The sequence below is a fragment of the Magnolia sinica genome, chromosome 1, assembly GCF_029962835.1.
Source record: "Magnolia sinica isolate HGM2019 chromosome 1, MsV1, whole genome shotgun sequence".
NCBI classification, from domain to species: domain Eukaryota; kingdom Viridiplantae; phylum Streptophyta; class Magnoliopsida; order Magnoliales; family Magnoliaceae; genus Magnolia; species Magnolia sinica.
Window position 1 is genome coordinate 119,998,759 of NC_080573.1, and position 13,999 is coordinate 120,012,757.

General features: G+C 39.6%; 1 protein-coding gene across 1 annotated transcript in view; it reads right to left on the bottom strand.

Annotated features, from left to right (window-relative positions):
* Nucleotides 1–13,999, bottom strand: part of LOC131255822 (protein arginine N-methyltransferase PRMT10) — a 28,976-nt gene that overhangs the window by 11,628 nt on the left and 3,349 nt on the right. The window contains exon 4 of the mRNA XM_058256701.1: nt 11,084–11,273. Coding sequence (XP_058112684.1) covers nt 11,084–11,273 — 190 coding nt within the window. The remainder of the gene's footprint in view (nt 1–11,083; nt 11,274–13,999) is intronic.

A 13,999-nucleotide genomic window follows, 5' to 3' on the forward strand; every position in this document is an offset into this window, starting at 1 on the left:
GATTGGAAGCCGCATTTGGTGGGCCATTCGAATCGAAGCTCACCATTCGTAGGTTAGGGTAAAGAAAATCTTCAATTCCTTTTTTTTTTTCTTTCTTTGAATAGATTTTTGCTTGAAAATGGAAGTGATTTTGGAAGAAAATCTGAAAAAAATCAGAGAAATCCGGAGATTTGGGAAGAGAATTTGGGGGTTTTAGCGTTCCGGAAGGCTAGAACCCTCTTTCTGGAACCTCTCTGCAATAAATAAAAAAGATTTTTAAAAAAAGGCTTTCGAACCATTTTTTATTGGGCTAAACGCCCGCGCATGAAGTTTCTGCGTTGGGATGATAGGTGGGGCCCACCGTGTTGTTTGTTAGAAATCCGCCATGTCCATCTGTTTTGCGAGCTCATTTTAAGACATGTGACCGAAAATGAGGTTGATCAAAAGCTCAGGTGGGCGGCACAAGAGGAAACAATAGGGATTCGGTGAGACCGTTGAAACATTTTTATGGCACAACAGTTTAGTATCGGGATAATTTTTTCGTGTTTTCACTTCATCCCAATGGGAATGACCTTATAAAGGGTTTGGATGTTATATAAACATCAAGGTAGAGCCCAGGAAAGTTTCAACAGTAGGAAACTCTTTCCCCAGTTTCTCTCTCGTATGGCCCACTTGATTTTTGGATCTACCTCATTTTCAGTTGCATATCCTAAAATGAGCTTGCGGAATGGATGGACGGGGTGGATTTCTGAAAAACATCACAGTGGGCCCCATCTAGCATCCCAGCTCAGCAACTTCTTGCAAAAGCCTTTCGCAAGAAGAGGCATCCTCACCTACGCATCTAGGCACGTGCGCACCTTTGCACACCTGTCATGGGCCTCCAATCTGAACGGTCCATGTGATGCAGCATCTCATGAAACTTACAAGGACCAATTTTCACCTTGATATAAAACTCTGGTAGGCCATAGCAAAGAAAGATGTAAATCAAGGGAGTAAACTATTTTCTTTTTCCATGGCCAACCAAAGTTTTGGATTAAAGTAAAAGTTGGGACATAGGGGTTTCATGGGGTACTAAATCACGTGGACCGTTCAGATTTTGGAATAGTATCACTTATGATGAATTATTAGAAAGTTCTCATGATAACTCGTGCGCAACTAAGCATTTTGGTTGGCAGGAAATCCGCGTCCGGCACGGATTGGGAGATAGAGACGGATGGCAGTCCAGTCAGGGGCTCTATATGGCCCACCATGATATATGTGTTTTATCTACACCGTCCATCCATTTTTATAGGTATTTTAGTGCATGATCCCAAAATGCAGCCAGATATGTGGCTCAAATGGACCACACCAAAAAAAAGTGGTTTCAATGGTGGCATCTTTATTCCCACTGTTTTGTCGTGATGTGGTCCACTTGTTCTCTGGATCTGCCCCATTTTTTGGCTTATGCTTTAAAATTATCCGAAAAAATGAATGGACAGCATGGATACAATGGATGGGGCCCACACAATCTGCCTCATTTTTTGTGCCAAGACCAATAAAAAAAGTAAAGACGTGTGTATTATAATAATAATAATAATAATGAAGTACATTCAATTATCGAGTGAACCATGCTAAAGGAAAAAGTGGTGATTGACTATTAATAGGCCACGAAAGTTTCGGATCAATCATATATTTGTTTTTTCCTTTCATCCAGCTCATGTGGACTTATCAACATAGTGGATGGTAATTAGCACTACAAAAACATTAAGGTGAGCCGTAAGAAGGTTTTAATGGTAGGGACTTCAATCAATACTCTTTCTTATGGCATGGTCCACTAGATAATTGAATCTGCTTCATTTTTTGGGATGATACCATAGATTAAGGTGGCAAAATAGATGGACGGTGTGGATATACATGTCTTAATACATTTATAAATCTTATGCATTAAATTTGAATATAGTTGCCTTAGTTCAATCAGACAACGCAAACTTAAGATCCTATACAAAGGAAACATGTTGTGTGCACTTGTTTTTAAGATGTTATGATTTAAAAGTGTGTATTAATATGTTTTTTAAGAATACTTAAAGTTTCATTGAAAAATTCAATCATTTTTCCAATGTTTCCCCATGTTTTCCAAAAAGTGCGATAAATTATGCGATACAAACGATATATCTCATGCGATAACCGACATGTATCTGTATCCCAAGGGTTCGATACATTGTGCGATAACAATATTTCGAACACTGGCCTTTATTACTAAAGCCACATAGACATGAAAGATCCTTCAAAGAATTTCAAGCAGGAATATAATATCTCTGGTCAATGAGAATGATAATTCCAACATTCAACACTTAGTCAGGCCTAATAACACCCAGGTCTTGGGGATCTAAATAGTAATCACTTATTTTTTTTATTTTTTATTTTTTTTTAAGTTAACTAGGATTTTATTAAAAGGAGGAAAACAAAAATACAGCGCTGAACTGCCAAGGTGGCGATTCAACTAAGTCCCCAAAAAAAAAAGATTACAACCCTTGATCTTATCAATGGTGGAGGCCCATTCACTAATGAACATTTTAGCCCCCTCTTTCCATTCCAATGCCAGTGGAGGGTGACAGGGGTGGTTCAAAGATTCGTTCTGCCGCCCTGCCCCATCTATCTGAATATCGGCCGGAATGGTGAGAAGTAGGAAGACTTGCGCCCTCCACCGACTTACGAACCCCTCTAAAGCATCTCGCATTCCTTTCTTCCCACACCACCCACCAAATAGCAAACAAGGAGATTCTCCAAAGGATCGTCCTTTCTATTCCCAAGCACACACCATGCCAAGTTTTCAGTAACTAGCCGACTGACCTCAGGAATGCCCACGCCACTTTGAAGCGAGATAATATGTCCCTCCAAATCAAACCAATGAATCAACAATGGACGAACAGATGATCCATTGTTTCCTCATATCTCGTTCTGATGGGTCAATAAAAGCAATTAGGATAGGATCGATCTTGGAACAATTCACGCCATATAACATAAGCAAATATTATGAAGAATCATCGCTCTTTTTGAAAATAATCAATAGTCAACACCTTCTTCCAACCTACCAACCATCCGAAGGCCACTATCTTAGGAGGAAGTTGAAAATGCCAAACATGCTAGGTTAGCACCTCGATTCTTGTCATGGAAGCTTTGCTAAGAAAGGTGTAGAAGGTTCGTACTGAAAATTCACCAGATTTATCATGTCTCCAAGCCATCCTATCCGAAGAGGAAGAATCTGTGAAGTGCAAATGAGTACGATTCAGAAGAGCTATGGAATCTCCTGACCTCCTCTTCGCAAAGATTTCGCCTACAAGGAGGGTTCCACACAACCTATTCCCCTTCATGATAGAAACAATTTGAAAATGCAATGAACAGACTTAGGGCAAGGCAGAATATCTGAGCAAATTTAGATTTCAAAAGGTAATCTCCTATCCAAGCATCTTCCCAAAATCGAACTTTCTGTCATTCCCAACTAAGAACCCAATTCCTTCCAAAAACACTGAATTCGCTAACATCACACCTTCCCATAAAGCGGAAGCTCTATAATAGGATGAATCCCTCATCCACCAACCAACCCCAAAACACCCAAACTTACTTTTAATAACTTCTTTCAAAAGTGCTCTGATGTATGACACGAAATTTGAGTATGAGATGTAAGAATTCAAGCTTAGATCATACCAATTCAGAAACAGTTACACAAATTCCACATCCCACATGGCAATCCAAATCATTCAATTAAAAAGGAGAATCTATGCGGGTCCAGGCCGACACAGGCTAGAATTGGACCAATAAAAATTATAAACCAAACAATGTCAAAGGGAAATAGAAATCAACCACACATGCATAAAAATCAGTCCCTAATCCAAGGGATTCCCCAATTTCAATTCAAGGAACCCTAGGGTGAAAGAAAGAGGTAAATAAATTAGGGCTAATGCAAACTAGGGCTAAGGTTTAAGAAATAGGAATGAAAAGAGGAAAACCTGACTCGGAGAAAGCTTCTACGTGCAGATGGTGGCCCGGGGCTGACGCACGTGCGCGGGTGGGCTGGCCACACGTGTGATGGAAGCCCGCCTCCCCAAAGTGAGACCTACGCCTTGGTCAACCAAGGGAGACCTCCAATCCCTCCAAGTTTGAAGACGATCCGACGTAAGGTCGAGGCGTAGTGCTCCGCCTAAATTTCAGCCCTCCTACAGGTCCAGATTTTGAAAACTGGTTGTAGGGGGATGAATAGCTGCAAAAGCTGAGAAATTCAAAGCAATAATGATGATAGAAGATAAGAGATATGGATGGAAGATGGTAGGGGCGAATGGGGATAGATGTGGCTTCACACCACGGTAGTTAACCCTTCGAAGAAGGGAGGGCTTAGCACCCACTTTTGAATTCTTCCACAACTCACGAAAAGAGCAGAAAAATAAAGCAGAAATTTTTATTAAACTTGAATCAATGAAAAGAACTACAAGGGGTGCTTATTTATAGGGAAAACCCTATACCCCAAAAACTCGCACCATGTGCGCAACCTATTACTTGGCGATGAAGTAAACTAAAATAAAAATCAAACAAAAAAATCTAAAGCGTTCACGATGTTCTAAATAATAACAATAAGAAAAACCTAAAATATGAAATCAATCCGACGAGTGGGCCACGATCATGAGATCCTATGATGGGCTTTTCTTGACTATCGGGCCCACTTTTTTTGAACCAAAACTTGTCTCCTATCTAGAAGGCCCTCCCTGGACGTCGTCATCGAGTCAAATCGATGGTGGGGTCCTCCTACGTACGTACATGCGTAGGGGCGGTGGTGTGCATGCACGTGTGCGCATGTCCCCATCATGCCCCATCTTCCTTCCTGAATTACGACAACCAGTTCTCGAGCTTCAACGCCGTATTCATAGTTTTAAGGTCTTCTATGCCTACCCACACCTTCTTCATATGAGTGGCAAACATCGCTTCACCCCATAAGGTGAATTTTCTTTTTATCTTCCACACCTTGCTAGAAGAAGTCGCACGCCTTATTTTCTCAGGCCTAGAAAGCACAGAGGCCATACATTTAAAAATGCACAAAATATAAGGGGAGATTCGATAGGACTGCCTTAACGATCGTAATGTGACCATCAAAAGAAAAATATCGACATTTCCATCTCGCAAAGCATTTTTCGAACCTTTCAACTACCTTGTACCAAAGATGAATCATCGGCTTTCCGATGCGAAGGAGAAGACCCACAAATAGAGTTGTACACAAGTCGAGTGAGCTCGGTCAGCTCGCTCAACTCGACTCAAAAAAGCTCAACTCACCTCAGCTCGAAACTGGATTCGGATCGAGTCGAGCTGGTTTTTGAAGCTCGAAAAAATTTCAAGCCGAGCTCGACTCAAAACCCAACCCGAATCGACTCAAATCAAATCGGCTTGGTGACTCGGTCATTTTGATCTTGATGTTGCTCGCCGAGTGTTTGATGAAATGCCTCAACGAATTGTTGTTTCTTGGATTGCCCTCATATCATTGTATTTTTGAAATGGGTATTCGAGGGAAGATTGAAGAAACAAATCCCCACTAAAAAAAAAACATTGCAGGATTGCCCTCATATCTTGATATTGATGTTGCTCATTGAGTGTTTGATGAAATGCCTGCAAAGCACTCTTACTTATTTGCATTTGAAGTGTGGGAGATTGAAGATCCAATCTATGAAATGCCTGCAAAGAGCTCTTACTGATTTGCATTCGAAGTGTGGGAGATTGAAGATGCAATCTATGTGATTGAGAAAATGTCACACGGGTTCGAACTCGGCTCGAGCTGGCCCGAGCTACTGACTAAACCGAGCAAAGCTAATCAGTTAAGCTCGAGGACCAAGTTGAGTCGTGTTCGAGATGGGGTTGGCTGCTGGCCAAGCCGAGCTAAGCTCGACTCGTGTTCAACTCTACCCACAAAAGTGGTCGGAAGCTTCCCAACTGCACACCCGCAAAGATTCACCAATTATTTATTCTCCTCTTCCTCCATACACACCCCAAACATCTTACTTTTCATGATATTGACCTTTAACTCAGACACCACCTCAAAACATCAAATGATCATTCTCAGGTTTTCCGCCTTGACCGGACCGGCATCGCAAAACAACAATGTATCATCCGCAAATTGGAGGTTAGAGATTGGAGGAGCCATACCTTTAATTTTGAAGCGGCTAATAATACCTTCCTCATGTCCTTTATCGAGCATTCTTGCCAAAGCCTCAACAATGACGACAAAGAGAAACGGAGACAGCAGATCACCTTGCCGCAAACCTCTGGAGTTCTTAAAGAAGCCATTATCTGTTGAGCAAAACCGAAAATCAGGATGATCCCACACATTCCCCTATCCATCTCCTCCATTTATCCCCGAACCTAAGACGCTACAACATATAATCGAGGAAACTCCAATCAACATGATCATACGCCTTCTCAAGGTCCAACTTGTAGATGATGCCTTTAACTCTTGATCTATGCCTTGAATCCAAACATTCATGCGTTATTAAAGTATTATCGAGGATTTGACGACTCAACATAAAAGCACTTTGATTAGTGGAGATGATGCCTCCCAACACCCCTTGCACACGAAGCACTAAGACTTTGGCCGAAATCTTATAAGAGCGTCCAATGAGGCTTACAGGCCTAAAGCCTTTCAGAACTTCTGCACATGATGACTTTGGAATCAAAGTAATAAAGGAAGCTCCAATGCCCTTTGACAGACGCCCTCTTTCAAAGAATTCCACTATGAAGTCCATAACATCCGCATTTACAATTTCCCAAAAAACTTGGGAAAACACCATAAGGAACTCATCCAACTCGAGCGCTTTATCTCCTTCCATTGAATCCGCGGCTCTCATCACCTCTTCCACCGAAAATGGCAATTCGAGCAAACCTGCTTCACCATCTAAGAGCCTCTTAAACTGCAGAAGATCCAGACTCAGCATGTTCCATTCCTCCCCACTTAGGAGATCGAGGTAAAATCTTATCACCTCAACTTCTATGTGATCTTTATCTTCCATTTGAACTCCATTAACCATAAGACTGCTAATTTTGTTGATTCTCGCACGAGCACTAGCGATACCATGGAAGAACTTTGTATTTTTATCACCTTCTTTAATCCACATGCTTTGCGACTGCCACCGCCATCTAATTTCATCTTCCAGAATCTGCATCAAATAGATCCGAGTAAGTTGAAGTCTCTTTGCTCTATCTTCTAGGGATATGTCACCTCCTTCTGCCTTCCCATCAAGAGTTTGGATATATTAAAGAATTGTAGCCATATCCATTTCCCTTTTACAGAGTTCATCCTTTTTCCAATTCTTCATTCTATCTTTAAGTAGATTGAGTTTCCGACAAAGCTTGAAACCGACAGACCCCACTACGTCAAATGACGCCCACCAAACTTTGACTAATTGAGAGAAGCCTTCAACATGAAAGGTGAGAGAGAGTTGAAAGGTGAGAGAATATTTGTCTAACCACTTCGGAGATAATAAGAATATATCCAATTTGGACATGGTAGGGTTCAACTGCCCATTCGACCATGTGAATTTTCCCCTTCCATTGGAAGATCAGTTAGCTCATGCCTATCGATCTAATTTGAGAAAGCCCTCGTGCTAGCAATCACCATTTAATCTTTCAGAAGCATAACAAATGATATTAAAATCTCCCTCGATGTACCACAGACTTTTGAACCTAGTTCTCGTCACAAACAACTCTTCCCAGAACTCGATTCTTCTCTCTTCCTTATTTGGACCATAAACTGAAGTAAGAAGCCAGCTAAACCGGGAAGATTGTTCCTTCAAAACCACAAAAGCTGAAAAGACACCTCCCCACCAGTCTAGTTTTGATCAATCTGACAAATCCCACACCACCACACCCACGGACCTGCCCACTGCATCAATGGCTACCCAATCAGCATTCTTGGTTTCCCACAAAGTATCCAAAAGCTTTCTATTAAGATTCTATATTTTCGTTTCTTGAAAGCACACCACCCGGGCTTTGCTTCTTTTACAGACATCTTTAATTTGTCTTCTCCTCCTTGGATCTCACTCCCCTCACGTTCCATGATAATATCTTCATCTAGGAACGGACCTTCCCCTCTTCCCCTGCTTCGCACCTACGACCCTCTCTCCCAAAGTAGCAGTAAGATTCGAAGCAAGGCTGACCAATTCCTTGTTGCTTACTAACGATCTGACAGTCTTTTTGGGGAAGCAACTCATGATCCTATCGTGAGCTTCAACAAATTGGAACAAGGCCACATAATCTTCCAGATGATCATCGAATGAGAGCCCTATCAGTCTTCCCACATGTCCCAAAGCATCCCTGATTGAATGAAAATTATCTTAGTCTATTCTCAGATGCAACTGACATGTTATCCAAAGTTGAAAGGTATTGTCTAAGAAAGATAAGGAGGGTTTGTGCCTACCTGTTGAAGCAGCATTATCTACTTAAACATGCAAACATATTTATTTTGGTTGGTGTGGAATGAACAAGCAAAATCACCGGCTGAACTTGGCAAAAAATAGAGTTGACTTGCCACTAGCCATAAATCTCACAATCTACAGTAGACTAGAATCCCAGAACCAAAATAACCCAATGGTTACGTTTATAGATTTGATTGAATAACTCCCATGATCTAGCTTCCAAAGATTCCAAGCAACAGCCTATGTCGCGGAGAAAGGTGTTATTCACCTCCACTGTCGATACATATTACGGCCTCTACTCAACAAGATTCAAGATTCTAAGGACTATAACTCTAGGCAAAAAATCCTTCGCTTGAACAATAAAATATAAATAAATATGAGCAAAGGGGTGTGAGAGAAAGGAAATGTAGCAAGTGCAAATTGCAGAAAGTTCGTCTAGAAGTTTTCCATAGTTTTAATGAGGGACATGGCCCTTAGAAATAATAGTAGGAAGAACTCTCAAATCCTCTTTCTAGCAATGGTTTGGGAGCCATTTCTCAAAACCCAGAGGTTGAGGACTTGACGATTACGTTAACCAAAGATTTAGCAGTCTTAAATCCATAATCGTCTCCCTCTTCTTGATGTAGTTGCTCCTTTTCTTCTCCTTCACAAGGACGGGTTTCCTAGGATTTCTCTGAAAGAGAAGAGGTGAGTAGTGAGAGAGGGAGGTGTAGAGAGTGTTAAGAGAGAAGAAAATCAGAAGGCATTGGTTCTTAGAGATCTGAGGAAGAAGAAAGAATGCTTAAATCCTCCTATTTAGGAATGGTACGAGAGTCGTTCCTCAACCCAAGAGGTTTGGGCGCACACCCTTGCCGATTGCACAAAGAAGATTCAAGGGGTCTTAAATCCCCAACTCTCCTCTTTCTTGAATATTTGATGGCTCACTCTCTCCTTCTTCACAAGATTGAATCTCTAAGAAAAGGGGTTTCCTATTTATACTCTAGGAGCAAAGGGAGGAAGAGAAAGGGAGAGAATGTAGGGAACATGTAGAGAAAGTCTAAACCAAAGGCCATTTACTTGCAGAGAGGGAGCTTATTTATAGAGGAGGTGGATGGCATTTTGGTGATTTTAGAATGATTTGAGGGTAAGAGGCACATGGCATAAATCCATTTGACTTAAGATGCAAGGGGAAAGATGGCACCTTCTCATGAGGTCTTGAGGTAGGCTTGCAAGGTAAGTATCATCTTCAAGAGTAAAAGTATATGGGTGCCACATGTCAACAAAAAGACAAATGAGACTTAATAGCCCAAAAAAGCAAATGGAATCTTTGGGCCTCATGTTTGGTTGGGGATTTTGAGTGTAATTTATTGTAAATTTGAGGTTCTTTTGTTCTTAGGGGCCATCCCCGGGTCTCCTTCTGCATAGCGCGCACTTTTTGCTCTTTGTCTATAAAATTTATGTTATCTTTCCAAAAAAAATAAAAAAAATTAATAGCACAAAAAGACAGAAGAGCTATAATGGCACAAATGGAAGAGTCTTAATGGCACAAAAAGACAAACAGGGAACATATGGCAACAAGACATAAGGTGACACATGGCAAAAAGTCAAAGAGTCAAATGATTTCATATGGCAAAAAGTCATAAATTCAAAATGAACAAACATTCAAGATTCAAAAGCGTGACACATAAGAAAAAATCAAAGAGAAGCAAAAAGTCAAAAAGTCGAAGCAAGCAAAAAGTTTAGGAAAAAAAAAACAAAAAACAAAGGGAGATAATTGTAAAAGGTCAAAGAATTGAGGCTTCTAGCTCAAATTGGGTAAAGGGTAGGTCTGGCCTAATCTAAGAGTTATGATTCCTTATAAAGTAGGAATCAGGGAGCAACCTCTCCTGATCCGGTCCATTCAGAATGTTCTAAGGACTTCTAGTATCAGCTGGTGTGTCTACAGTTGGTAACAAAAAAATTTATTGGACGGAGAAGAACGAATGCTTAACAATTAAGGAGATGGATACAAGGTTCCAATATGAAGTACCAGTCCCAAGACATCTACCTTGGTGAGAGGCATGCTATATATATAAAGCGCATCCAGCCAAAAGAATGAATACACGAGAGGCCAAAATTCTATGAAGTGCAATCTGTGAACTTGTGGATCGTATCCACTGCATACATGGCGGGATGCATGGTGAATGGGACTACATCTGGCGGTTCACTGGATGATGGGATAGGCCAAACCATAGTGATTGGAACAACTTGGAAATCAGAATGTAATGAGATTCACCTATAGGAAAGCTGTTCGGCTTTCAGTTAAGCAACCCCTTTTAGGCCTACCGATTATGTTATATGACAAGTCTGCTTGCCTATCTGTCTCAGTTATGTGCATTCCACCAAATCAGTGGGATGACCTCCATACGCAAATGCCCACCAAGTGTAGATGTTTTCATGAGTTCTTTATGGAACTCGTAGGGATTCCCCTATTCCAAACATTTATTTCATACCAAAAAAAATACGTGAAGTAGATGTTAACAAGTATCACTAGATATCCTACATGAACAGATTCCTCAAAATCCGATGCAAACACAACAATAAGATAACAACTCTCATTTTGTGGGTCATAGTCCATAGAATACAAACTGTATTTCCATTGTTTATGATGGTACATAATGATTTCACAGTCTCAATGAACAAAAGGATTTAGCACTCACCTGCAGATAGTATTTCTTCTGCTCATCACGAAATGGCTTTGTCAGAACACTCATATCAACACCATAATAGGCTTCAGTGTCATCCAGAAAGCTATGCCAATCACTCATTGATGATTCATAATCATGCATTTTCTGCTCTCCCAACCCAGACCTGATTGGTGCCAGCCACATACGGGCATGACTGGGATACCTGAAGCCACCATAGCTCTTAGAAAAAATACGTTCAACAGATAATAAATAGCAACACTTATTCAACAGAAGCAACCACAGCTCCGAAGATGTTATTTCTTCGATAAATCTTGATGGAAGTACCAACAAGCTCAATTGCAACACAAATGTCATTGTCTCTTCAACAAATTGAGAACTGCATGATCAAATGAGCTAACGAAATTCTGCAAAGGCATGTATTTTCCGATCCCATGCCATACAATTCATACAAAACTCTACCAGTCTAAGCCAACACGTCTTTCCAGCTCCAAGAGTGGTAACCAGGTTTAAAAGATAACCCAGACACATTCACAACAAATTGGCAGTAATTGACTCTTATTCTCATGTTACACATCAATGTAATGCAAAACTCAATGGTATTGAGAGAAACGATTTATCTGGTTTATTAATTTTTTTTCAATGGTAAACTCAAATTATTAATACAAACCACTGTTGTCAAAATCATTATCATATTGCAAATCATAGAAGGGGTTGAATCGCATCGAATCACAAATCGTATCGTAAATCGTAAGATTTTTTCTGATTTTAAAAATATACATATAAAAAACAAATGAAAAAATATAAGTGAATCAGAAAAGATTAAAAACTCATTAATCATCCATTTCCCATCAACATGTACCAAAAAAGCAATACATATCATGATATTATCAAATGAGAAAATGTATATGGTATACATATCATGATATTAAAGGATTCCTGTCTTTTTCCTTTGTCTTCTTTTGTTGTCCTTCGAAAAAAATTACCTTAAAAAACATACAAGACTCCTTTAATAATTTTGTTCTTTTGTACCTTTCTTAAGTGTGGAATCATGTTAGAAAAAAATGGCATTTGATTTCAATGTAAATAGTATTTTGATTTCTTTGTTTTGGGTTTTTGAATATCAAAATCCCCAAATCTCCTCTTGCCTCTCTCTCTCTCTCTCTCTCTCAAGAAAAAGAATGAGGACATATTTAATAGGGGAGGCATTTTTCATGCTTTATGAGAAAAAGAGTACAAAGAAAGAAAAAATGAATAAAAATCAAAAGAATGATTTTTTTAAGTTATTTTTGGGCCCATTTATGCAATCTACGATTATCGTACAATTCGATACAATAATCGTATGATTTGTATGATTATTTGGGATTTGCAATTTGGGTGTACGATTCAAATCGTACACCTATATGGTACAATATGAATCATTCATATTGTACAATTCATATCGTGTATCATACAATTTTGATAACATTGATACAAACAGGAAGAATTACAACAAGGGAAGGCACCTCACTGATGGACATATCCACCTCATCCAGGTAAGAGAATTGACAACATGATATCCTTCCCTAGGAATATGGAAGAAGTGTGCCATAAGGAACATGCAAAGTTCCCTAATCTCCTCACACAAAGTAGCACTTCTCCAATGGAAGCCATCAGAGGACCACACCCATCTGACCACAAGCATAATCCCCTTCAATTATCCCCAGCATCCAGGTCAAATGAGCTAATTCCCTGACCCCCACCTAAAGTGCCCTAAGGTCCGTCCCATGAGAATCCTTATCCCCGATTGGCTTCGAGTAAGCTCTACAAACAACACCTTCATCACGAATAGTCATCATCATCTAAACCTTATCCCAACCATAGTTTGCCAATCAAGACTCGGCTGGGGACTCGGTCAATCACCGGGTACAGGTTGACCCCGAACTCGATGGGTCAACCAAACAGGTCAAAAAATAATTTATTTTTAATCTAAAATATATGAAAAATACAAAAAAAAAAAAATAATAAAGGAAAAATAACTCAAATTTGAAAAACATGCTATAAAATATAAAAATGAAAAAATGTAACCATCTTAATTTTTAAAAAATATAGAAATAACCAGACAAACTAAAAATAAAGAAATAATTAACAAAAAAAGAGCAACGCAATCGAGAAGAAAATAGGAAAAACCAAAAAAAAACTTCTATTAGAGAATAAAAATCTTTAGTAGATGCCTTCTTCTTCTTCTAGAAGAAGAGAAAATAAAAAATTTGTTAACAAAAAAACAAAGAAAAAATGGCTCTCCTATTCTTCTTAAAAATTTAAAAAAAAAAAAAAAAAAAAAAAAAAAAAGCTGAGAGAAATTTAAAAATGACAAGGATAAAAAAATTACCTCTTTTTTACTTCTCTTCCTCCTCTTTGCTCTTCTTCTTCTTCTTCTTCTTCTTTTGAAAGTAGACAAAAAATTTATTAGAAAGCTCGCAAAAACAAGCAAAGAATACAACACCAACTACACCCATCTAGACCCAACTCTCTAAGAATCCAAAGATTCTTCTAACAATCTCCTTAGCCCTAGGCTGGATATTTTGAAGGGACCAACTATTCCTCGCTCTCCAGATAACCCAAAACACCACCAAAATGAGAACTCTCCACCGAGCTTTATCGGTTTTCCTAACTCCTCCCCCCTGCCATGCCCAAATAAGATCTTCTACAGTTTCTGGCATCGCCTAAAGAACATAGAATAATGATAAAAAATGACTCCACACCTCAACAGCAGGGGGCAATGGATCAAGTGATCGATAGTCTCTTCATTTGCCATACACGTGAAGCAAATGTTAGAAAGAATCGTTGCTCTTTTCTGCTAGTTGCCTATCGTAAGAATTCTTTTGCGGCCAACTAACTAAACGAACACCGCTACCTAAGGAAGGGCCCCGTAGTACCAATGATGAAATG